We start from the raw sequence: 23,750 nt of genomic DNA on the forward strand, positions 1-23,750 counted from the left end.
TGTGCAAAATCCCAAATTCTGAGCTTGGTATATTTTTGGTGGTGGCCAGAGTTGATCTGACCCTGAGGTGTCCCTTAGTGATGATACTTTTTCATTCTCCAGGTGCACATCATCATCATCATCATTACCTTTATTTAAACAGGGAGGACCAATGAAAAAAAAAATACACATTTAAAACAATCAATCAAATGACAATACATATAAAGCAACATCAATTCAACATCTCAAGTCTGCAGGTCAGTATGTGACCATTGCTGCACAAGTCTTAATCGTTCGTCTCCTCTTATGGGTTGGTTAAAAGCAAATACATCACGAGCCCGAGTAGACTTCTTTATTAGACATGTGCTGTTGCTAATGGGCTAATTACCAGGGTGGCCCACATGAGTCCTGAACACATTACTCCACTTTCTGAGACCCATGAGGGTCAAAGGGTGCACTCACTACACGAGTAAGGGCCTGATTTATCAAATCTGAGTCAAAATAGAGCATAGACATCACATTAATTACTGCCTTGTATAATTTATCAGCTCCCTTCATTAAACCGGTCTCATGAAAAATGTCCGTCGGCGAGGAGTATTAATTGCAGAAGAAGCTAGTGAAGTGCAGAGCTTGGCGGCGGATCCCCCGGTCAGGCTCTGAGACGGCTGCACTAATGGGGGAATATGAGGCCACTTTAAAATGAAAAACGGCAACGGAGCGCCGTGTCACTTACTCAATGTGAAACCCCAGCGGGGAGAGGGAACCACCGCCTGCGGGGGCTGCTGTCCCTGGACTCATGTCCCCCAGAACGGAAGGGGGTTTTAAATGGGCCGACTTTCACTGCGTAACTCATCACAGTCACGCCAATGATGGTGCTCGCTCCCAAAGGAGGTGTTGCAAGGAGGTTGTCTCTTCTTGGGAGGTGCTTAACAACACCATCCGTCTTCGTAACACAATACTACAGACAGCGCCTACATAAGGAGCTATCATCACCGGTGGCTCCCGAGCTGCCTTCATTCATGCAGGATGAAACTCTCCTTGGAAAAAAGCCTGAGGCGACGCTGTGGCTGTGCCCGATCAATCACTCCCCCGGCCAGTTATGACCCATCAGGATCACAAAACCTGACAAATTCTGCTAATTTGGGTCATTTCTGCATCTCATCTTTGTCCTTCAATCACAGTAATCAACACCGAGTCCACTCAGGGGACACAGATTAAAATTATTTTATTACAGTGTGGTTGGAAATAGCTGCTGCCACTGTATGAGCACATCTTTACGCCTGAGCCGGTCAGTGTCAGCTTGCCTCTGCCGGCCCCCTGCTCCTCTATCTCGCGGCTGCCTCGGGCCCAGGGGTGCTCTTATCTCTCAAACAAACGGCTCCCGCGCCACGGCCCCGCTCGCAGCCCTCATCTATCTGCCTGACATGTGCTTCCTTGTTTGTTTTCTCTCGCCTGCTAGACGCGGCCGATGATATTGAGCTGTGTTGACGGCGCTCCTCCATTCATGCCAGATGAATCAATCACTCCTGCGTGCTCCGCAGCCCTGTTTAGTGCCGGCAGAGTCTTTTCCACTTCAATCAATGCTGGGGCTTTAGGAAGAGGTTAGTGCTTTTTCCTGCTATTTATTAGGGAAAGAATAGCTCCCTAAAATAAGCTCTAGCAGGCACGGTGACTGAGTGATTTACAGTAACAAATAATGACAGATGTTGTCGGTTTCCTGGAATGACGTTTCCTGTTTTGTTCATTAGAGTCCAACATGGTTATATAGACTGAAATTGTTCACATGGGTAGTAGTACAGAAGTTCTACACTGTTAGAAGATGAACTACATTTAGTCCACAAATACTGCTGAATTACTTTCAATAATAAAAAGAGAAGAAATAATTCATATAGGATCAAACACAGTATGTTCAGAGAGTAGGAATATATTTGTATAACATGTAAGGCAGCTAGATATAGAGCTACAGGAGCAAGAGTCAGATAACAAACGAGGCAAGACAGGAGAAGCTATGCTGCCTCTAATTCAATCCTCTAGTGCTCATTAAAAGAAAAGAAAAGAGACTTGGCAAGTTCATAATTAAAAAATATCATTCTTTATCTAAATAAATGTCCTCTAGAGCAGGGTTAAAGCGCTGCGTGTTTTTACAAAGGAAAGAAGAAGCAACAAAAAAATATTCCAAAAATAGAAATGAACTGATTGAAAACCAAACGCGTTCTTACATCACTTACATGGAGTCAACAGTTCAGAAAGTGTCTTTAAGGCTCCGCAACGGTTCCTGTCAACGGATGAAGTCACTGTCATTGAGATCCTCCTGGGTTTGGATGATGTGCAGAGGGTTTCTGCGAGGACTCGGCTCTAACAGAGTCCCACTGCTGCTCCTCCCAGATGTTACTTGAGTTGTTTCTGCGGCGCTGCTGGGCTCTGAACAGCTCCTCTCTGCTTTGTAGCTCGAGTCTTGAGAGATTTTCAGCTCCCCCAGCTCCTCGATGAGCTGCCTGGAGCCTACTGAGGCTGAGGGGAGGGCGTCCACTCTCCTCTCTGCTGAGATGAGTGAGTTCGTGGGCTCCTGGGGGATGAGAGAGGCAGCGGAGCTGGAATGGTACTGTAGAGGGTTGTCCTTAGACATCCCTCCTCCTCCTCCTCCTCCTCCTCCTCCTCCTCCTCCTCCTCCTCCTCCTCCCTCGTTGGAGTCGGTGCAGCCTTCCTCTTCAGATTCCTCACTCTCATCAGATGAGTCACTGCTGCTGCTGCTGTCACTAGAAGTGCTGCTGCTGTCACCGCGGGATATCGGAGTGCTCTTGGAAGCTCCCTGCTCTTCTTCTTCTTCCTCTGCCACCATTGCCGCTGCCTCCTCTAGCTCCTTGAGTTCCAGCTGCAAGTCTTTTTTCCACAGGGAGGCTTTTTCTAACGTCACGGCCAAGGCTGTCATCTTCTTGGACCTGTGAAGAAAAAGAGTGGTTAAGTTAGAAAAGCCAAAAAGTTGTTTCCTCAATAAAATGTAGTGTCTGACAACACAAAGAGGAAGAAAAAAAAGAGACATCCAGCTACAACTTCATCAGTGGCACCCGAGGGAGAGCGGCACAACGACTGACTGATCGACTGGCTCTGCGTACTAAAGACATAGCCACAGGATAACCATCTACAAATCTAATACCCATTAACCATATCCCATTCTCATCTGAATGCTAAGTAGACCACGATTTGCCGAGGCGTGGGGGGCTCAATGAAATATGGAAATATGGATGTTTAATAATGTAGGGAGATGAGCGGCGCTGATACGCGGGGCTCGGGCTCTTCTCCTCCCCCACCGCTGCTCTCCCTGCGAGAGGCGATAAGAGACTGAGAGGGATTACTGAGAGAGGCGGACCCCTCCTCCACAACCCGTCCAGCACACGCATGCACGTGCACGCCTTCACCTCCGCATTCTGAGAGGCTACGCCAACAGAGGAAGAGGAGAGGTGGCTTGCAGAGGATGAGAGCAAGCAGAGGGACCTTTCACACCACACAAAATGTGGTTTTTAGATTCTAAGGAGTACATTCACGTTCTCTTTTTTTTTTAATGATTTCAAGAGCTGCCAACATTTCCTGAGAATCTGATTCAATGCATGCCAAATAGAGGGGAAAAAAAGTCTGATTTGAATTTTAAACTGTTAATTTCACCCAACAATTAGGCTGCAGAGGGAATTAACAGAATGAACCTAAGCACAGTGTGAGAATAAATCCTGCAGAATAGAAGCAGGGTGACCCTGAATGGCCCGAACAGACTGCAGTTGTGCACAAAGTCTGACTGCAATACAGTCAATAAAAGTCTGGACGGAGAATGGCTCCGTGCTGCAGCCCCAACATCTCCGAAGATTAAGATTAAGAGAATGTCCCCATAAAGCAGTACATTAAACAACGCTCCCGTCCTGTGGCTTCAGTTTTATAGTTGTGTCACCACAGAAGACACAACGGACTCCTTGAGGAGAGAGAAGGTGTTTTATTGCTGGTGACTGTCCTCCTACAAGGCCCCATTTGTGTAAAGCCATCAGATTGTTGGGAGGCCCCCGCCTGCACATTATTCACACTGGGAATGTCTGCCATGCTGCCAAGACCTTAAGTGGTTGCTATTCGTCCCCCGGAGCGGTTAGGGCGTGTGTGCCGCCCCCATTGCCATGGTGATTACAAGGTGACCTCTGCGGGTCACTGCGATTCAGACTCTGTCCATTCAGGTTGGGATAGAGCGTGTGTGTGTGTGTGTGTGTGTATGGCCTACTCTTCCGCTGCCATTCACATTTTCACACTCGGCTCCCGGTGCCCTCTCTGGCCCAATTAACCCACCGCTGAGCACCAGGATGGCTCCTCATTACCGTGCAAGCCTAATGAGCTCCCTATTCGGGAGAGAGTAGTGTGTTTATGGAAGCAGCATGTAGGGGCTGAGCATTCATTTAAGACCTCAGGAGGGACTGTGTAAACAGATCTTATAGTTGTGCTGCATCATATGGACACACGCTATCCTCTGTACACTGAAACTGAAACTGGGGATGAGCAGGGTGTGAGTGTGTGTGTGTGTGTGTGTGTGTGCGCAGAATGCCCTTTCCCACATGCACCTTCATCCAAGAATGTTTTTGCCAGTTTTCTCTGTCACAACTTTGCAGAATTTGAAAACAGAAGCCAAAGTCGATTTTCCTGCTCTGATGCTTGGGCAGGTTGCCAGATCAGAATGTAGAAAAATTTTCGAAAACCTTCCCCTGTGGTCTCGGTCACGGAGCTGTGAGAGCGGCTGAAATGCACCATTTTCTCAGGCTGTGAAATATGTGAATCCTGTCAAATGTGGCCAGCTGTTATCAGACATTATTTATCCTTCTTGAAACAATGAAAAGAAATGACCTGTAAGTAAATCTACAGAAGGAACCAGTGGTCTTGAGGCTGAGTGCCACTGGCAGGATAAAGAAGTCAGTTTTTGGATATGTTGACACTAGGAAAAATAAACAAGACAAAAAGTCTACAGCCACACCAGCACCGAATTCAGTCCTGCGTGAAAAACACATCTCTTTCATTTAATTGGACGACTCTGGTGGTGCAGTGGGTGTTCCAACACAGAAGGCTGCGGAAAAACAAAGCAGGGTCATCTGGCAAACTTTTGCTTCAAAGCAACACGACAGCATCCAACAAGTCGCTGTCTTGGTCTGTCAATAAACAGTACACGATCAGGAAAAAGACTCTCGCACACTATCCACTTCACTTGCAATTAAGTTTATTACCAAGATAACTAAGATGAAGGTCTAAGTACCGAAACGTTGTTGTCAATAAACTTAATTGCAAGTGAAGTGGACAGTGTGCGGGAGTCTTTTTCCTGATTTTGTCGGCCTTCGGTCTTCTCCTACGCACCTGACGACTTTAAGGTGTGCAAAAGCTGCACTCAATAAACAGTACATGCAAATGGATGTTCCTGGTGGATTACTTTGAAACGTGAGTGTTGTATTTCTCCATTTTACCTCACAATTGTTGCAACAAAATAGAAATAAGTTCTGTATATGAGAAGTGTTCACATTCATGAACTTGTTGGACTGTATCTCACGTCTCATGTCTCACTGGTTCTTGAAGCAACACGCCCCAACCAACACATTGTTTTAACACAGGGCTGATTTCACGCTAAATGCACACTTAGGCACAGTGGTGCTTTGGGCTAAACACTACTGTCAGCAAGTACGCTTAGTTTAACATATTACCATATTATGAGAACATCATTAGTTTAGCAGGTATTTGGTTTGAACCCAAAGTATTTGACAGTTAGAAATATTGACATGATGATGATGAAGCCAGATGAACAGCTAAGGGATGACAAAACTTTCAAAAAATGTATTCCGAAGGAAGCATGGATCTCCAATCCATCCCAGTAGTCATCAGGTCAAAGAGAGTGCACACACTTTGTTCTTTTACTGCTTCAAGTGATCATCAGCTCTCCACATCCCTGGGTGTGTGTTACTGTTCTATTACAGTCATTATGATACATTCACTGGGTACCATCGATATCTGTATCCAACTTGGTTGACCGACCAACCAACATTTCCATCCCTTAAACTGCTTACTTAATGTCTGTATAGGGGTTAGCTGATTTTCCTATTTTATACAGAAGCACATAAATGCACCATGCTCGCACAGTTTCCAAATCAATCTGTGCATTGTAAACTAAAAGACAACTACTGCAGACAGGTTGTCTAGCACGAGCAATGCTTAACCTCCATATATGATCATGTAAACACGTAAGCTGTTTAACGAGACGACTTATGTGTGAGGAGCAGAAACCCACTGCATTCTTTGGATAACTGTGTCCAGCAATTTTGTGGTCTCCGTGTTTGAGAATCTAAAGACAGGAACAACATGAGCTGAGATCCCCAAGTCTTGCACAACTATTTTAACAATGACAAATGGCTTTTTCTTCACAAAGACTACAGGATATCAAGACATTAATATAACCTCGATGGATGCTGATGAGTGTGTGTAGGCTCTATGGAGCCTGTTTAAGTCTCTGGCTCTATAAAACCCACGTGAGAACTTCCTGTAGCGAGGCTGTGGCAGAAGAGCCTCCTGCAGCACAGCCACTTCAAAGACTGCCCCGTATTCTCTTTCCCCCGTGGGAAGTCATTATTGAGTTAGCATTGGGGAGGCGCGCTTGTTTTCTCTCCCCTCCTTTGCTCTGTGGTGGGAGAAGCTCGGCCTGCGGTGAATACAAAGGCTCCATCCAGGAGGGGGAGGGATAATGTTGTACACAATCCAGTCATTACTACACCGCTGTTGTGGCTTGCCTTCATTAAACTGAGGAGGGGTGGCTTTTTCAAGGTTGGAAAACTTCTGGCGAGACAAAGACGCTTCCATCTGCCAAAGTCTTTCCGATGAGAATGAGAATGAGAAGAGAGAGAGAGAGAGAGAGAGAGAGAGAGAGAGAGAGTGTGTGTGTGTGTGTGTGTGTGGTGCCTGTGTCTGCGAAAAGAGCCGAGCTAAATTACAATCTGACATTTCTTTCATCAGACCCGTGTTCATTGAAAGGCCAACTCATTCAGCATGTCTGTGCTCTTCAAAACATCTCAGATAAAGCTTGTCTTCAGATGCATAAATCTGTGTAATATGAGTACCAGATTTCCTCAGTGCAACTCGCAAAATGCATCATTCAGGAGCTGAGGGGGATAAAAGCTGACACCGGGAGATGTGATCCGTCAGTGCGACTGAATACTGGAGTGGTCCGAGCTTCGATTCCAGAAATGAGAAACACAAACGTATTTACTCAACACGCCAATGTTCCCACCTATAGCTGCCTATGAAAGACTTATTGTACTGTACAAACAATGATATGTCATAATTATCTGTTGACAGTCAAGTACATTTTGTACATTACAACCTGGGCTACTGTTAACCCAGCAACTTCATTGCTGATGTCGAGGCACAGTGACAGACCTTATAGGTTGTACAGTTTTACGCTGCTTATTTGCATCAGAAAACAACTACACAAATCTTTGGCCAACGTGCACACTGGAAACATTCATTTAGCCAGACTAGTGATGTGGCTCTCAGAACGGCAATCTGGACTTTGGTCCAAACTGAAATGTCTTGACAACTATTGGATGGAAAACCATCCTCATGTTTTAACTGGTCCAATACTTTGTTACAAATTTAAATACTTTATAACGCATTAAAAGTAGAATGGCACTCAGTAGAGCGTATACCTCTGCCATGGCCCAACAGTCCCCTTTAATTCAATCAAGCCTTTATCAAACTAAATAGCACTGTATCACTCTAAATTTTAAACCCCTCATTAATTCTTAACCAATTTAAGCACACTAGATCTAGCATCAAATTGTTCTCACTCATAGTCACCAGCCACCTTAATAAGCAGATGTTTTTCCATCAAGAGCCATGCATTATTCCCTGACAAGTTAACAAAAATGTCGAAAAACACCTCTTCCGGGTAACATTGAGAAAACATTTTTGGATCCGTCCCGAAACTTAACAGGGTCTATATTCTGGGCTGCGACCCATCCTCCACCCAAGTTTATTTGGAAATCTGTTCAGTAGTTTTTGTGTAATCATGCTCACAAACCAACCGACAAACCAAACAATCAACCGTCCAACAAACAGACCAAAAAACTGACATGGGTGAAAACATAACCTCCCTGGTGGATGGCATTAGCATTAGACTGGTAGTATGGCTGTTAGGACTGCAACCAAGAATTCTTTTAATTGAGTTTGACTGATTAATCTGCTGATTGTTTTCACGAATACTTGTTTCCTCTATAAAATGTCAAAGAATTGTGAAAACACTCGTCAAACTACTGTACAGTGCACATGACAATGTGAATACAATCAGTTTTTTGGACATTTTAATGTTGAATGAAAATGTATCTGCCTTGTGATATGTCATAAAAATATTGCCATTTCCAGAAAAATAAATAACAAAACACAATGCAGAACATAAATGGCAATTACATCAGCCCCCTTAGTTCCTACTGGGGTTTTGGCATCTGCTACTGAAGACCCAAGACCAGGTACTGGTCCGCAGCCTGGTAACCCATCATGGCATGGTCAAAAGACTTCTGGGGGTGTCCTGTGGTGTCTGGCACTGGGACATTTGAAGTGAATTCTTTGGGTCCTGTATGTCTGGGGGTGGAGCCTCCATGGATCGGACTTGATCCAGCACGCCCCACAGATGCTCGATCAGATTGGGGTCTGGGGAATTTGGAGGCCAAGTCAAAACCTTAAGCTCTTTGTCATGTCCCTCGAGCTGTTCATTGTCCTACTGGGGGGGCCAGTGCCAATGGGAAATCCTGTCGTCATGAGGGGGTGTACTTGGTCCACAACGATATTTGGATGAGTGGTGGTGTGTGTGGCTTTTGTGGGTTTGGTTGAGGCATAAGAGGGAATGTGAGACAATTCTTAAAATGTCTCAACTGACAAAGCGGTGTTGTATTTCCCACATCATCATTTAAGTTTAAAAGTCGAGTTGAAATTTTTATCAACATACAGTATCTTCACCATGGCAGGCTTTGGTTTGGTCTGTGCTCAAGAAGTCAAAGCCCTCAGGCTCGAAACTGAAAGTTGTTTCAGCTTGTATCGCAGCTTGAAAAGCAAAAATTTTCAAGTTTGACTCATACTCATACTCTGCTGTTGGGAAATTGGGATCTTTACAACAAAGAATGTTCAGCTCTTCACAATCTGATTTTACTGTCTGCTCTCTCACCTTTTGGTTTATGCAATCCCTCAGATATTTAAGCCCTGAAATTAAATTAATAGTTATACAGTCTGTCTGTGTTATTTCCAACTGTTAACATCTCTTGTCAATTTCTTCAAAAGTGGCAGAAATTACAATGTTAATGCTTTCTGATCAGATGCACAAGCCTTTGAGGCTGCAAATACAGAAAAAAAAAAAATCCCTCCGCTATAATCAATTGAAATAACTAGAGTGGCCACTCCAAACATGCAAATAAGAAATTATGCAAAGTCTGTGTTTAAGATGAGCCTGTGTACCCAAGACAAAAAAGTGGAGTGGCCTCATGCTGGGAGGAAATCTGTACTACTTATCCCTGTTAGCTGCAAGACATTTGTGTCTTTGTTCTCCCCAGCGGGGCCTCTAGGATCTCCTTCAGTGCTGAGGCTAACATCAGATAGAGCAGCTCCATTATCTATTTCAAAGCCTTCAGGACGGGCGTTTGACAGTTGTGTGACGCTGCCTGGTTGTTCCAGGGAAGTCCTTCCCAGCGCTCATCTGGTTGTCACATCAGCTGTATGGTTAGGGGGGGAGGGGAACAACAGGGAGCTGCCAGGCTCGCTACAGGACAATTTGCCATTTTCTTCCACGCCACGAGCATCACACAACAACAGCCTGCAACACCTCATTGAAATTCTCCAGGAAAAGCCCCTGAGCACGAGTAAAATGAAAACACAAATCTTGCTAAGTAGCCGATAGGAAAAGCTGGGCATTAAGTGCCTTGTGCTTTACAGTCGCACAGAGAGGTGTACTGAGGTGGACTGCTGAGTTGAGCTCGACGGGAGGGATGGGTGTTAACACCGCGCCACCGTGCACAAGTGCATTTTCAAGGCATTTCACCGCAGGTCTTGGCTGACACGGTTGACCCCCATGCTTGACCTCGTTGAGACTTTCCCAGTTGTTGGAGCCACAGATGCTTGTCGCTGTGGGGGAGCTGCTGTCAGAGCTGCCGACTCTCTCCAGCAGCCATTGTCATGCACACAATGCCAAATGAGACGAGGGAGGAAGAGAGTATGCAGAATTTCTAAGGGCTGTCTCGTTATCCAAAAATAAGGATGGCCTCAGGAAAAAGAAAATATACAACTCCAGGCTCAACATTAGAGTGTTTTTTCACTTGCAGGGTTGGTCCGAAATCTAGTTGTAAAAGTCAACTACTTGCCCTGAACAAATTGTTTTAATTTATTATTTATAAGCGGTTATCAAATAACAAGAGTCTTAAGTTTGTTGTCCTGTTTTGCATACATGCAAAGCAACAAATTTTCTTGCATATCAAACATGCCAACTCCTGTTTCCTAGTTAATTGAAATGTTTGCTTGTTCTTCAAATCTTTAACATCTTCACCCGCATCTGTTTTCATGCCCCGTCAGTACTGCGCATGAGCAACTCTCAATAGTAGAGGTGTCAATCTTTGGCAATCTCACATTGGATTCCATCTATCCGACTTTTGGTCGTCAGCTCGATTCAGTATTGATTTTCGATTCTCGATTGAATGAATAAAAAGGGGGCACTATTTTTCAGTCTCAGAGAGCCAAACCATTAAGTGGTTAAGATTAACATCAATGAGCCACAGCCTTTTCATTTAAAAAAAGTTAACAGCATTGATGGATGAATTAATTAACTTGAAAGCATCTCATTGTCATGCCTGTATGTGAGTAACAAAATGAGGGGGTGGGCTGTGCGTGTTACAACATTTTCAGCAGTGGAGAGCAGCCTCTCTGCTGCACCGTTGGATTTAGGGAGGACCATTGTTGTACAAGACGCAGAGCAGGCGCAGGGTTTTTAAGGTAAAACAGACATAGTTATTAGGCATAGTTATTTCCTTCATGCAGAGTCTGTTTAAGTTGTTAAAAGCTGTGGTGTGTGTTGGCCAGCTGGTCTCTTTCGGTACTGTTGATCACTGCTTGGCTCTGTTAATGTTAAGTCTCTGAGTGACACAGTAGAAATTATTCACAATTAATGGCTCACAAAGGTAATGTTTAAGTCATTAAAATAAAATGAATACTTGAAACCTCTGTCTTTTTTTAATCTGAATCAAAGGAGAACTCGAGCCTGTGCGCACTGTAGATATTCTGGGTGCTGCACTGCCTCGCAGTCGAGTTCTGCCTTATCTGATCCCTCAATATCATGTTTTTGATTGACATTCAGAACATTGATTTTTGACGTTGGCGAATCAATTCTGAATCGTAGGAGATAAGAATCAAGATTTTTTTACCAACCCCGATTTAAATGAGATGGGAAGGAAATGAAATGGCTCTCCTCTTTGCTACTTCCATCATCAGCTCTGGAAAACATAATGTTGTATGTAGATTTACTACCCAGATGTGACCTTTAACTTGCCTCGGGCAAACTTTTGTCAATTTCCTTTGTAACTGTCATAGTGCAGCCCTTCATCTAATAACATTTATTATCACTTTATTTATTTTGTACTCCCTTTCTTCAGTGAAAACAACACCCATGTTTTTTGGGGCCTGTTCACTTCACACCTCTCATTCACAATTATCCGAGTCTGTCCATTCAGCTGTTACAGTGTGACGCTCGGTTTCTCCCTAAACTGTTTCTTGTCAATTTTCCAGTCTCTGGAGCAATGTGTGATTGTCCAGCTCACACGTCTTATAGAGAAGTCACAAATTCTCTCCACAAAAGAAAAACCCCCACATAGAACCACGTTTTTCCACTAATGACTTCATAAGGCAACAAGAATCTCGCCTCACTTCCCTCCTCTCAAACAAACCCTGGAACACATCATTTGAACGCTGCCATGTTTTTTGTCTGCCAGAATCTAATTGACCCAATTAATAAGGGTGGGTGGGTGGTTGCACGTGAACCAGCGCTGAAAAAGGAAGTTGTAGCCCTTCTGATTTAACTGAGGTAATGCAACACAACAGCAGGCTTAAAGGCTTTGTCTGTGCTGGCTGCTGTGAATCTACATTGGCCTCCCTCCAAGCTTTTTGATAAAGGGAAAGACGACAAAGAGAGAGAAAGTGAAGCGACTCGCTTTTTCTTTGCAGTCCAGCAGCACTGCAGGAGCTCTGGCATCCCGAGGACCTTCAAAAGCATACCCTGGGACTAATGGACTGGAGAGCCCGCTGCTCCATTTGGAATTATACTCTCTGCTAACAATTCAGAGATAATTAGGATTGGATGGGTGTGTGAGGGTGAAGTTTAAACACTTTCCACAAAGGAAATGTGTGTAAAAATTTGGAACAGTGACCACTGTGGCGAAAAAAAAAAAGATCACTGAGACACTGTGAAGAGCAATTTGCTTTGAGGTTGCACTCTTGATTTCACTGCGCAGGTTTCTGCTGAGACTCTGTGTGTGAGAGCAAAGGCGAGCGCCTGCCCTGTGGCTTAAATCACGGTGAAGTCTTTACGAGGTTGTAAATTTGAGACCGATGTCTCGGCAGTCAGAGGAACTTTAGGAGTAGAAATGCATGTGGGACAGCAAGGAGATTAAATAAATCAACCCTCCAGCCAGCAAACATCCATTAATCGCCATGTCCATCATACGCAGCTGATCGCGTCTGCTTCCTCGGCTGCGAGGAGTGACAAGATACAGGGATTGCACCAGGGGTATAGATTACATCTCATCTTACCGCACGGCTCACACAGACGACTCACTTAGCGGAGGATGACAAATCCAGCGCAGGGGGAATATCTTGCACTGAAGAAAACAATGCCTACACGATCTGTCATCAAACTTGTCAGACGCCACAAAAGGCTGCCACAACAAACTGCATGTTTGATATCCGAGGCTGGTCTGTGGAAACCGCGATCGTTCCAAACCTCAAAGAAACAGGACTTGAATCTCCTGTGCTGCTCTGCTTTCAGACTTATTTTATACTCCAAACATGAGAACATAGTTTCAGAAACCGCAAGTGAATGGAATTTCTGTTGAGTGAGGGCCAGAAGACCCACACTGGAACAACAAAAAACATCATGCTTGGTTGCTCTTTCAAGTAGCTGGAGGTGACAGAAGTGGTTTTACCAATCCAAACGTCTTTTTCACAACAGCTTATATGAGAGGCTAAAAAACTTGACAGGGAAAAAAAACAGAACAGAAGAGGGAAATGTACCAATTCCGCCGCAGGTCAGTGCTACGACAACATGGGTTAATGTATTTAATGATCGATGTGGGGCGTATTAGGAGTCAGCGTGTTAGGTCAAGCTGACATTTAGTTCCAATGTACAGAGGAGGTAAAGAGAGGAGGAGGAGGAGAGGGGAGGGGAGGCAGTGCTCCGGTGCCCCTCAGCTGAGGAGAGACTGATTGAGATTTTCAGCGAGTTGACAGAGCTTCAGAAGCTCCATGTGCTTACACCGTAAGATGGAGAGCCTTTAAAAGCACAAGTGTGTCTCTGATCTCAGAGAGAAGATCGCACCAACCTTAAACCGAGGTATTGATTTTTCCCACCCATTAAGATCCCAGCATCTGTAGCGTTTATAAGAGCAGAATTCTAGACTTGTGCTGGAAAAATGTAGAAATGAGAATTTGTGGAGAGGGTGTGGGGCGTGGGTGGGGGGGGGCACTAAATCCCCGCAGACCTTTTATCGTGTCTGCATCTGGGCGCTGAGCCTACAACATCAGGCGCACATTTTTCAACTGGGCTTTTTCCAGACGAGCACACCACTTGGCTGAACTCTAGCCAAGAGTAAAACAGAGCTCATTACTGAATAATGTGCTCGCAGGCTCACATTTGAAATGTGTAAGTAATTGTAAAATATGCACGACGAGGAGGAGAGAGTCATCAAATCTATATCACTTGGAGAAAAAAGTGCACATTTTGCATGTTTGGCTTCCAATGCTGGTGCAAGGTTACACCCATGGAAGATATAAGGAGCCTCAGCACACACATGTGCGCTCGTAAAAGTTTCATTCGGAGTGAAGCCGCTGAGTGCAGCTGGCTCTTTTGAACCATTGTAATGGAGAGAAGGGGAGACTGCATCTCTCACTGGCTTGGTCTTTCAATTGGCCCTGCTGTGACAAATGACTCGTCCAATCGTCTCCTCTAAAGCACTGCTGCATCATAGCGGCTGAGTGGCACTTCCCTTGGCTCTCGTGGTAATTCTCAGAAGATGAGGCCTCTGATGTGTTCGCGCACAGGTTTATGGAGTGTGTGTTGGTGGACTTACTTGACCCTCTGGATCCAGATGCAGTAGTCAGTGATGTACAGATCGTTCAGTATGTAGGCCGGGTCGTTCTCTCGGAAGACTTTGTGAATATCCAGCAGGCATTTGAGGACACAGGCTTTCCCTGGGCACAGCAACACACACCGTGGCAGGAAAATGGAAAAACAGTGTTACTCGCGCTCAGTATTAAGGATGACAATGCGCTCCAGCTGCTGGCAGACGCAGCGTGAATCTAAAGGCTTGCAGTCATTGTTCCATACATAAAAGCCAAGGTACAGGATCAGAGGAAAATCCCAGCGAGCTGCACAGTAATTTGATCCATACGGTTTAAGAAGAGTTCCTGGTTAAGAAGTGCTTCATCTGAGACAAAAGAGCAAAAGAAGACAACTCTATTTTAGGCATTCATCCTGTCAATTTAATGGTGGCTCTGCTCAGGATTTCTGTCAGAAATGCGTTTGCCTTGATCTGTCGAAAATGGAGCTAAATGTTTCAGATGAATTTCCACTTGACAGCCATTCAAGTCAGCCCATTCAGCTATTGTGCAGCATCATTATAGTCTTATGTGAATCCATTTTGCTTGTGATTTGAGAAAACTGTAGGACTGATTTAAACATTTTTACAGACTTCAATGATTCAATTTGGCAAGGTAATGAACTGGACTGTTTTTCCAACTGTACATGGCACCAAGTTCAATACAGGTCACTTAACTACACAGCTTGAAGCTTTAAAATGCCTCTTTTTTATGTCTAGTGCACAACAAAATCACTTTCTATAAATCCTGTCTGTACATAAATGGAGAGTATCAAGTTGTCAAAGCTTTCTGGTCCAAAAGTCTCTTTTGTGCACAGCTCTGTTGCAATCTTATCATGAATGTATGGTTCTGCCAGCCAATCTGATTTACAGCATAATCCTTTGAACTATGAGTATATTTCATTTTTTCCACTTTCTAGAGTGACTCAAAACCTGCTTAGAATATGAAATATGGACACAGCTACTGTGTTGAAGCCTGCTGTTTGACTCAGCCATTGTAAAAGCTGAGAAATTCCCCAGCCAAATACTGATATTACTGGGCTTATGCTTGATTTTGGCTTGCACTAATGACTCGTAATGCTGTAACGGCAAAAATTAAAATCTTTAAAAAACAAAACAGTTTGAGAGATAATTTTGTTCCCCCCCATTCTCTGTCTGTATGCAAATGTCTCCTGCATGCATTTGTGTGTTTTATGAAACTCCATTCTTTGGTACCAAATTCAATTCACCTCCATGAAATTCGGGTGGAGGAAGCAGAATCAAGATGAATATCTCAGAACCTTGGCACATAAACCATAACTCTCTGCAAAGTTAGATACCACACATATGCCAGTGAGGAAATGTGTGCTCTTTGGAGACTTGGGTGAATTAATGCCCCGACAACTTAAAAAAACAATACAGCTTACAGTCTTGTTTACACCCATCAATAATACACAACACTACATTGTGTGTTAGTGCATATATACACATACTTTTCATGTTTATTCTGGCGTCCCCTGGAGACAAAAGCAGTATGAACACCACGGCGTCATGCCATAAAGATCTTCATCTGGCTAGCATGTGCATTTGGTTTGGAAGCTAGTGAAAGACAGAGGCAACGTATTTAATATATTGTACTTTACTAAACTAGACTATATACTGTTTCTTCTTCTTTTTAACAGCTGTTTGCAGGACTAGTAACAAGGTGTTCAGGCGAACACTGATTGCATTAGTTATTTAAAAAAAAAAAAAAGTAATTCGGCACCATGGCAGCCCTATTGCTCGATTCATTCCCTAGTCATGTAATGCAAGATATAGCTTGGTAGCAAGGCCAACATAAAATGTTACAAGTAAAGTTACATAATGAAATCAAAGGGATTTCTGTTTCTCCAAATTTTCAGTCTGAATTACTCCTAACTCCCGCTCTGTTCTGCTCAGTGGTCACGTCACCTCTCCAAACCTTCGTCTGCTGCAGAGTTTGTGATTTTGTCCGTTTGTCAGGGTTTTCATCGGCCCGTTTGTGATCAGATAGCCTTATTGGCTACAAAAATGCAGATGAAGGTTTAGACATTAATTCAAACTGTACTCAATTATGATTTTAAAAGTAACTAAATAGATTATATGGTATAATGCTTAATACTTAATACTTAATAGTATATAATAATAGTAATAGTAAATTAACAGACTTGAAAAAATACTCTCCCAAAAAATATAACTCATTTACAGTAATTTGAGTAGTTGTAATTAGTTACTTCCACCCCTGCAACACAGAGTTATCTGCTGCTGTTCCACCAGACTACAGAGCAGTTCCTCTCCTCGGTCAGACTACCCAATACATCCTCAGCACATTCATTTTCAGATTCCAACCTGGTGACATGAATTAAGAATAACTACTCACAAATAGTCAGTCTTCTCACTGATGGTCTTGTTTGCTTCTGTAGGTCATATCCTTGTTGTATCTTTCAGCATGTGGTGCAGTATGCAATTAATTACAGACAAGACTACCAGCCAAATAATGTAAACTATCAAACATGGTGGGAGCTTTTAGTTACAATGTATATGACATGGTTCACGGCTAACACCTGCACTTTGGAAATATATTTAGAGGTCATTTTGGCCAGCATGCTGCAGCTTTCAACACCACAAATGCATCACACAGTATCTCCATTTGTTATTCTGGCAAATTACTTCTCCCTGAAGTATACAACAAGCCAAACTGCCACAGGACTTCTCCTTCCAATCAGGCATATAAATAGCCTTATGATGTGGCCAACAATCCACTGAGGGCAAGAGAAAAGGCTCCTCTCCACCTCCGCAGAGCTGGTTGGTATTGTCCAGAGACATTCCAGCCCAATCAAAATAAACAGCGCACTCGCAGTGAGGAAAACCTTAAACAAACATTTGGTTCTCATTTGAGCATGGGATCATATACAGGGAACTCTGCCCTCATATTCAGGACTTGGATCGCGTACGGCAAAAACACACTCACTTCCAAGACTTGACTTCTTTTTCACAGGGTTGTTTGTAGAAAACCAGGGGAAAGGTTGTGCTCTGCAACAGTTCAACATTGATATTCTTGGTGAGATGCCTGTGAGCAAGGTGTGTTAATTAGGCAAGAGCAGGTTAACCAATGAGTGGGCCAGAGAGTGCAGTCCAAATTAACAACAGTAATTCTCTCATGGCTGCACAATGAGCAGACTTGCATAGATGTAGTGGTGGGTGTGAAGTGGACCAGAAACAAAGGCTGCTGTGTCCTCTGTGAGAAAAAAAGGAGAGTTTTTCTAAAACAGCAGAGGCAGCAATGTGAAGTGACAAACTTTTACTCCCCTATTCCATGCTTTACTTCCAACACATTTGTATAGATATATCGTCTTTGTGGTTTATAAATTTAAAGAATAATCAAGAAAAATACTGACGATATACAGAGATCAATACATAAGGAATGAGAAGAGGGCATTAACATTAAAGTTCAGCCACCTTAGAATCTGTATCTTATTATGTAAATGTAGTTTTCAGCCTTATACTGAATATCTACTCGGTGTCATAAGTTTATACCATCTAATAGAAAAATCTGAGAATAATATCTGTGTCAGAGGGATTCTATAACAATTCTCCTTTCCACTGAAGCCATGGAATAGATTTATGCGTCTATCACCGCACCAGCTTAAAGTGGAACGTAGAAGTAAAGTGTAGCATATAATTTCATATCAGGGACCCTGAAATTTCCACACCCTTTCTATTGCAGTTAATTTTTTCATTTTGGGATGTGAGCATTTCCATATGAGCTGAGAGATTATTTTATGTAAATGTTCCGCGTACGTGGGTGGAAGGGACAATGATATCATGGACTGTAAGAATCTATCCTAGGTAGAACATTCATTTTTAATCCTGGCTGATAGGGAATTGGGTAGTCTGCACTATCTATCTGAATCTCTTTGAACAGTGTGTTATTTGAGGATACAGTTATTTCTCCTGTTGTTTTCTAAAGAGGGATTTATGAATTTTCCAAGGTATTTAAAAAGAGAAACTATTGGGATATTTTGAGTTTGTAACTTGAAATAAAGCAACATTTTTCTCACACAAAAATAAAAGTGCATCATCTGCAAAAAGAGAAATGCAATGATGAATATTCTTATTGGTTTAATGACTGAGGACTGCCTCACTGTCAGGGCTACTGATGAAATGAATGGGATAAACAGGGTAGGGGATCTCCCTAATTATACATTATAATTTCCAGAAATGAGAAAGCTAAAAGGTTTTTTAGACTTATCGTTGCAATCATTATTCTTACTATTATTATCAATATAATTATCACTATCATTACCATTATTTTACAGCTTGATGTGGAACTTGCATTGTGCTACTGTATGTCTCCCCTACAGGGAGGAAATCAGTTGGTTGTCCATAAATAATACAAAGCAAGGCTGAGAAATATATTGATATTATAGAAAATATAATTAATCCAAGACTAAAGTGATTCAGAGATAAAAAGTTTAAAACACAAAGTGGTCTAATAAGAGCAAATGTACTCAAGCAAAAGGCCCAGTCATAGTTTCTAAAATGCATTATGATTTAGTTTCAGTGCGTGCCATACAAAAATATTTTATTTCCTCTGCGCTCAGTTCAGATTAACTGCTCAAAACTTGCTCTGTGCTTTCTAGTAATGGCACATCACATTGCTGCTTTTAAACAGCGCCGCAGTCTGAGATATGAGTCATACTGATTTTGACCTGCCCGTGGGGAAAATGAACATGTACGAGTCCATTCTTGATTAACTGCTCTGTTTTCACTGTCTCTGACTGTTGTATCTCATCTCGTCTGTGTGTGTGTGTATGTCTGACTCGAATCACAGTGCTTAAGACTATAAAGATTGGCTGAGTAGTGTCATGTGAGTGATTAACAACTCTTGCAATTGGTCTGTGGCACAACAAAATGTAATTATTTAAAAAAAAAAAAAAACGTATCAGTTACAGGTCCTGGTCGTGTTAGGATGGTGTCTGGTATAGCCTAAATATTAAGGCCATATTGCCCAGCACTGCTATAAAGAGTACAGTCCAGACCTGCTCTACATGAAAAAGTGCTTTTTGTTGTATTATATTCTGCCTTCTCAATTTACAGTTTCTAAAAGGCAGGAGAGGCTCATCTTCACCCAATGTCAAGTCAACATGCCAGGGCAATTCAGCCTTGACAGCACTGCCCACTGACATCACAATCAATACAGTTCAATTGACTCGTTCAGTACATCTAGTTCAAATGAATGTACATATTGTAACATTCAATACCAGCACTTTCTTTCATACTTCATTGCCTCTCATTCTGTTTTTTTTTTCTTTCCCTTTTTTCCTCTGTCACACATGCACACACACAATCCATGCATCTCATCCCATAAAATACCAATAGTACCCTAAACCTACAGTGTTCACACCCTGGCCTGCTGGTAAAATGTTATTACTTTTCCTTGATTTTCCATAACTAGTTCAAAGTGCTTTTATGACCTAAAATTTGACTTCCACAGATCAAATTCCCAAGCTTTCCCTGCCCTCCCTCTCAGAAATACCATGACCAGAGAGAAAATCTGCCTGAATGAATGACAGCAGAGATGCATGTTGGATGGATCTGTAACAGGGGAACAGAGCCAACATTTCTTGTCTTGTCTTGTCCAGGCAGTTCGATCGTGACAGCAGCATGACCCAGAGGTCCTCTGCCACACTTCCTGACTCCAGCCTCCTCTCCCTCCTCCCCCCTCCTTGTACCTGCCCAGTAGCTCTTTAGTTACACTTAGGAAGCAGGTGAAGGAGCTCCTTGAGAATACTCGCCACACTGCCAGAGGGCTGTTCAAATATTTACCCCCGGATAACATTTCCTCGGAGGCCTTAACCTGTGCGCTGCCATTAATGGGTTTGTTTTACTAATACCTGCAAATGTTTGCTTTCGCAGCCACTTAAATCAAGTGCCTCAAACATGGAGCGTGCATTTCCATTTGCTTTATCCCGACAAATTAATTAGTGTGTAAAGTAATGCTGGGAGGAAACACACCCTCAGACACACGCCAGGCCAAATTACTGTAGTGTTACAGTTCATTAAGGAAAAGCCCGATTACTCATACTTCACTAATGCTTGCAAATAATGAAGGTTATGAGTCGTGAGCGAACATCATGAGAAATAATAAAGAAATAATTAGCTGTTTTTCCTTTAATACAATGGAACAAATAAACAGAGCCTCTTATCAGTTGGCTGTTTTAGACAAAGCAGAGCCACAGTACGATGCTGAATGAGCTGTCAATAAGCACTGTAACAATTTCCAGGCTCAGGTTGAACATGAGAAATGTCATTATAGCAGAAAAAGTGTTTCCGCAGTAAGGGAAAGGAGGTGGTGACTCCGACTGCTGTTTCCTGGGCTCTCCTGATCAACTCAACTTCCTACATAATGAGGCGCAGAAATGCTAATCTGGAGCTTAAAAGGCCTTAATTTGCTGTCATTTACCAGCGTTAAAATCATCACAAGCTGGATAATCTTAGCCCTCACACATCCTGCGTGTGTTTACACTGCACAGTTTCATCTGTCCGCGGGGGATTTTGATTTAAAGATTACTCTGGGCTTTGAGATATTAAAGTCAACAGTCCGTTCTCCACTAATCCACATTTTCCCTCCCCAAGGAGGTGGGAGTTGGGCCACTCTCTCGCTTAGCTGGAGGAATATTACTTTCAAACACACGCTGCAGTATGCTCAAGACCCACTTCCTCTTTCACAACGCTTTCTGTGTCCGTCCTGCAGGCTGCCTCTGTTAGAGCATGCACCGCGCAAGCATGCTGACAGTCTTTTCAGCAGCTTACTCTCACCATGTGTGTGAAGGTTTATCTTATATCTCCGTGTTGGTGTTGTTCACAGATAATAATTCATGTTGTTCTAGGACCTTCATTTCAACTGACCAATCTCATGACGTTACAAAACTAAAAATACCGCATCACAGTTTTATGCCTCCGCACACCAGTCAAGTTGCTGTTATGAAGCTGTAGCACTGAATAATGGCCAGAACATTTTCTGCATAATATCATTATGTCACAGTGCATTTAACCTCTAACCTTTTGGATATCAGATGTCATAATTTCATCATTTTATCCTATTAGACATTTGTACGTAAAATTTTATTATAATTATCACATGAATTCTTGAGTTATGGCCAAAAATGTGTTTTATGGAGGTCACAGTGACCTTGACACCAAATTGTAATAATTTCATCCTCGAGTGATGGTGAACATTCCTACCTCCTTTTAAGATATGCCCTCTAGGCATTGGTGAGTTATCGCGTTCACAAGAATGGGATGGATGGACGTACGTACGGACTGACATACAACCCGAAAACACAATGCAAAATCATAACATCATTGGCCACTTGCTATGATGATTCTGGAGCAACATTAATTATGATCTTTCAGGAAGATTACCAACACGCTGAGATCAGATTGTGCTTATGTGTGGGCTTTGGTGGTGTGATACTTCTAATGGACTCACCTGACTGCAAAATCTTAGTTGTGTCACAAACAGCTGCAGAGACCATGGCAAAGTGTCTGTAGAGTGGGTAGCACAAAACCCTCCGTCCAAATGACACCAGGACATCCTGCAAGGAGCTGAACGTCTGAAAGAGAGAGGACATGGAACTCAGCTGACATCTTTAATTCAAGAGAAGGAAATGGAAATAGACACAGAGATGCAACTGCCATTAAAAGTTTGACTGAGCCACATGTTTTCTACCCAGGAATTTTTCATTTTTCCCTTTTTTTTTAGGTGAAAGACAGGCTCCTATTGGTCTGCATTGCAGTCGCTGGTGCGCTAATTACTCCTAACAACTCCTCATTTATAGAGCTGGCAAAACAGGGGCTCACAACTCTTAAACACCTCTGCAGCCCTGGCCTGTTAATTGCTGCTTCTCTTTAATCACTGCCTTCACTCTCAGATTTTCTCTGCACTAAAGGACACACAGCCTGGAGACAAAAACAGTGATTTTTTTATCCCGCGTGTCTTTCTCTTCTTTTCTTTGTGGCTTGTTAGGGATGTGTTGCGAGCTTGCGAGTGCGTGTCATCAGGGATCATGCTCTCCCTTGGGCTTGTTTAGCAGGAGTGTAAATAAGGTCTGCTGCTGCAGGGGGGGGACTCGCAGTCACACCAGCGCAGTCGACTGAGGACAAGTAAACATGCAGCAGATGGAGGGAGGAGGGGGGAGGGGATGGCGCTGGGATAAGGTGGTCGGGAGAAGGAGAATGTTAAGCATAAGCGAGGTGACAGAGATAGACAGCGGGAGCATAAAGAAGAGATAGCAGAGAGGGAGAATGGAGTGAGGAAGCAGTGCTGATTTCAGCTGTGACACACAGACAGACAGTCAGTCAAAGACAGAGGGGAATCTATTGTAGAGTGCAAGGTGAAGGGGGGACGAGGGGGAGGGAGACAGGGAGTGGGGGATTGAGCGTGGTGGCCTGTCAATAGGAGCTGGCAGTTCTGCTGACTGACTGACGAGCAGCAAAGGGCTGCCAGGCAGGTGAAGACTGTTCTTTACTCCACTGTCACCGCAACAGGAAACTACTCTCAAACTGCAGTCATGGTCTCGGCAACCAAACTTCTCCAAGCAGCCTCATTGGCTCGTTTATAATTAGCAACAAAGTGCACCTCGGGTGATTCGATCACAAGTGGTGACCATGTATCCATGCCAAACACCTAATGAGGACGCTCTGGGATCCCATCGCTTATATTATAAGTGCTGTGGGACACACTTGCCACCTCTGTAGTGGAGTGTGAACTTAAATGTGTCCCTGACATTAATGAAGGATCGTCTGTTCAACAGCATCATCTGTCTAGGCAGATGTATGTGTTCATGCACAACTGCTGTCACTGAAAGCGTGACATAACTGGCAACACACCAACCCTCTTGAGCAACAACAATAAGAGAATAAAGAGGTCCGCCTGGTCTGTCAGTTGATATTTAAGCATGATTTATGGTTGTTGGTAGAGGGTTTACAGTGGATCTGACAAGCACCTACTCAAAAGCATGACTACACTTTGGGACTACCTTGGCTGCAGGGACAGAGTTGGGGAGTGGAAGAGATATTTTGCGCGCCCCTGGTACCAGAAGTAAAGGTCAAAGTTACGTGACTCACAGTTGGAGCACTTCTATGGCTCAGATCGCAGGAAACTCTCCTGAATAAACCATTATTACAAAAGCTTAACAACCCTGTGAAAAAATCCAATCAAAGGCTCAGATCAGATTGTTTGTGAATTCAGAAACTTTCGCTGTTACAGTTGAAAACTCCCACAATAAAAATAGAGTGATTTAAGAGAAATGTACACAGGTTTGTACTTTCAACTTTTTAATCAAAGAACCAAATATGGCCTCTTTTTCAATT

General features: G+C 43.2%; 1 protein-coding gene across 2 annotated transcripts in view; it reads right to left on the minus strand.

Moving 5' to 3' along the window:
- Positions 1-2,161: 2,161 nt before the first annotated feature.
- shq1 (SHQ1, H/ACA ribonucleoprotein assembly factor) overlaps positions 2,162-23,750 on the minus strand; it is a 39,172-nt gene continuing 17,583 nt past the window's right edge. For both annotated transcript variants that reach the window (XM_073467750.1, XM_073467751.1), the window contains exons 10-12: positions 21,868-21,991; positions 14,349-14,469; positions 2,162-2,918 (exon numbers count right to left, since the gene is read on the minus strand). In XM_073467750.1, the coding sequence (XP_073323851.1) occupies positions 2,258-2,918; positions 14,349-14,469; positions 21,868-21,991 (906 nt within the window). In that variant the 3' untranslated portion in view covers positions 2,162-2,257. The remainder of the gene's footprint in view (positions 2,919-14,348; positions 14,470-21,867; positions 21,992-23,750) is intronic.

This window comes from Pagrus major, chromosome 6 (genome assembly GCF_040436345.1).
Source record: "Pagrus major chromosome 6, Pma_NU_1.0".
Taxonomy (NCBI): domain Eukaryota; kingdom Metazoa; phylum Chordata; class Actinopteri; order Spariformes; family Sparidae; genus Pagrus; species Pagrus major.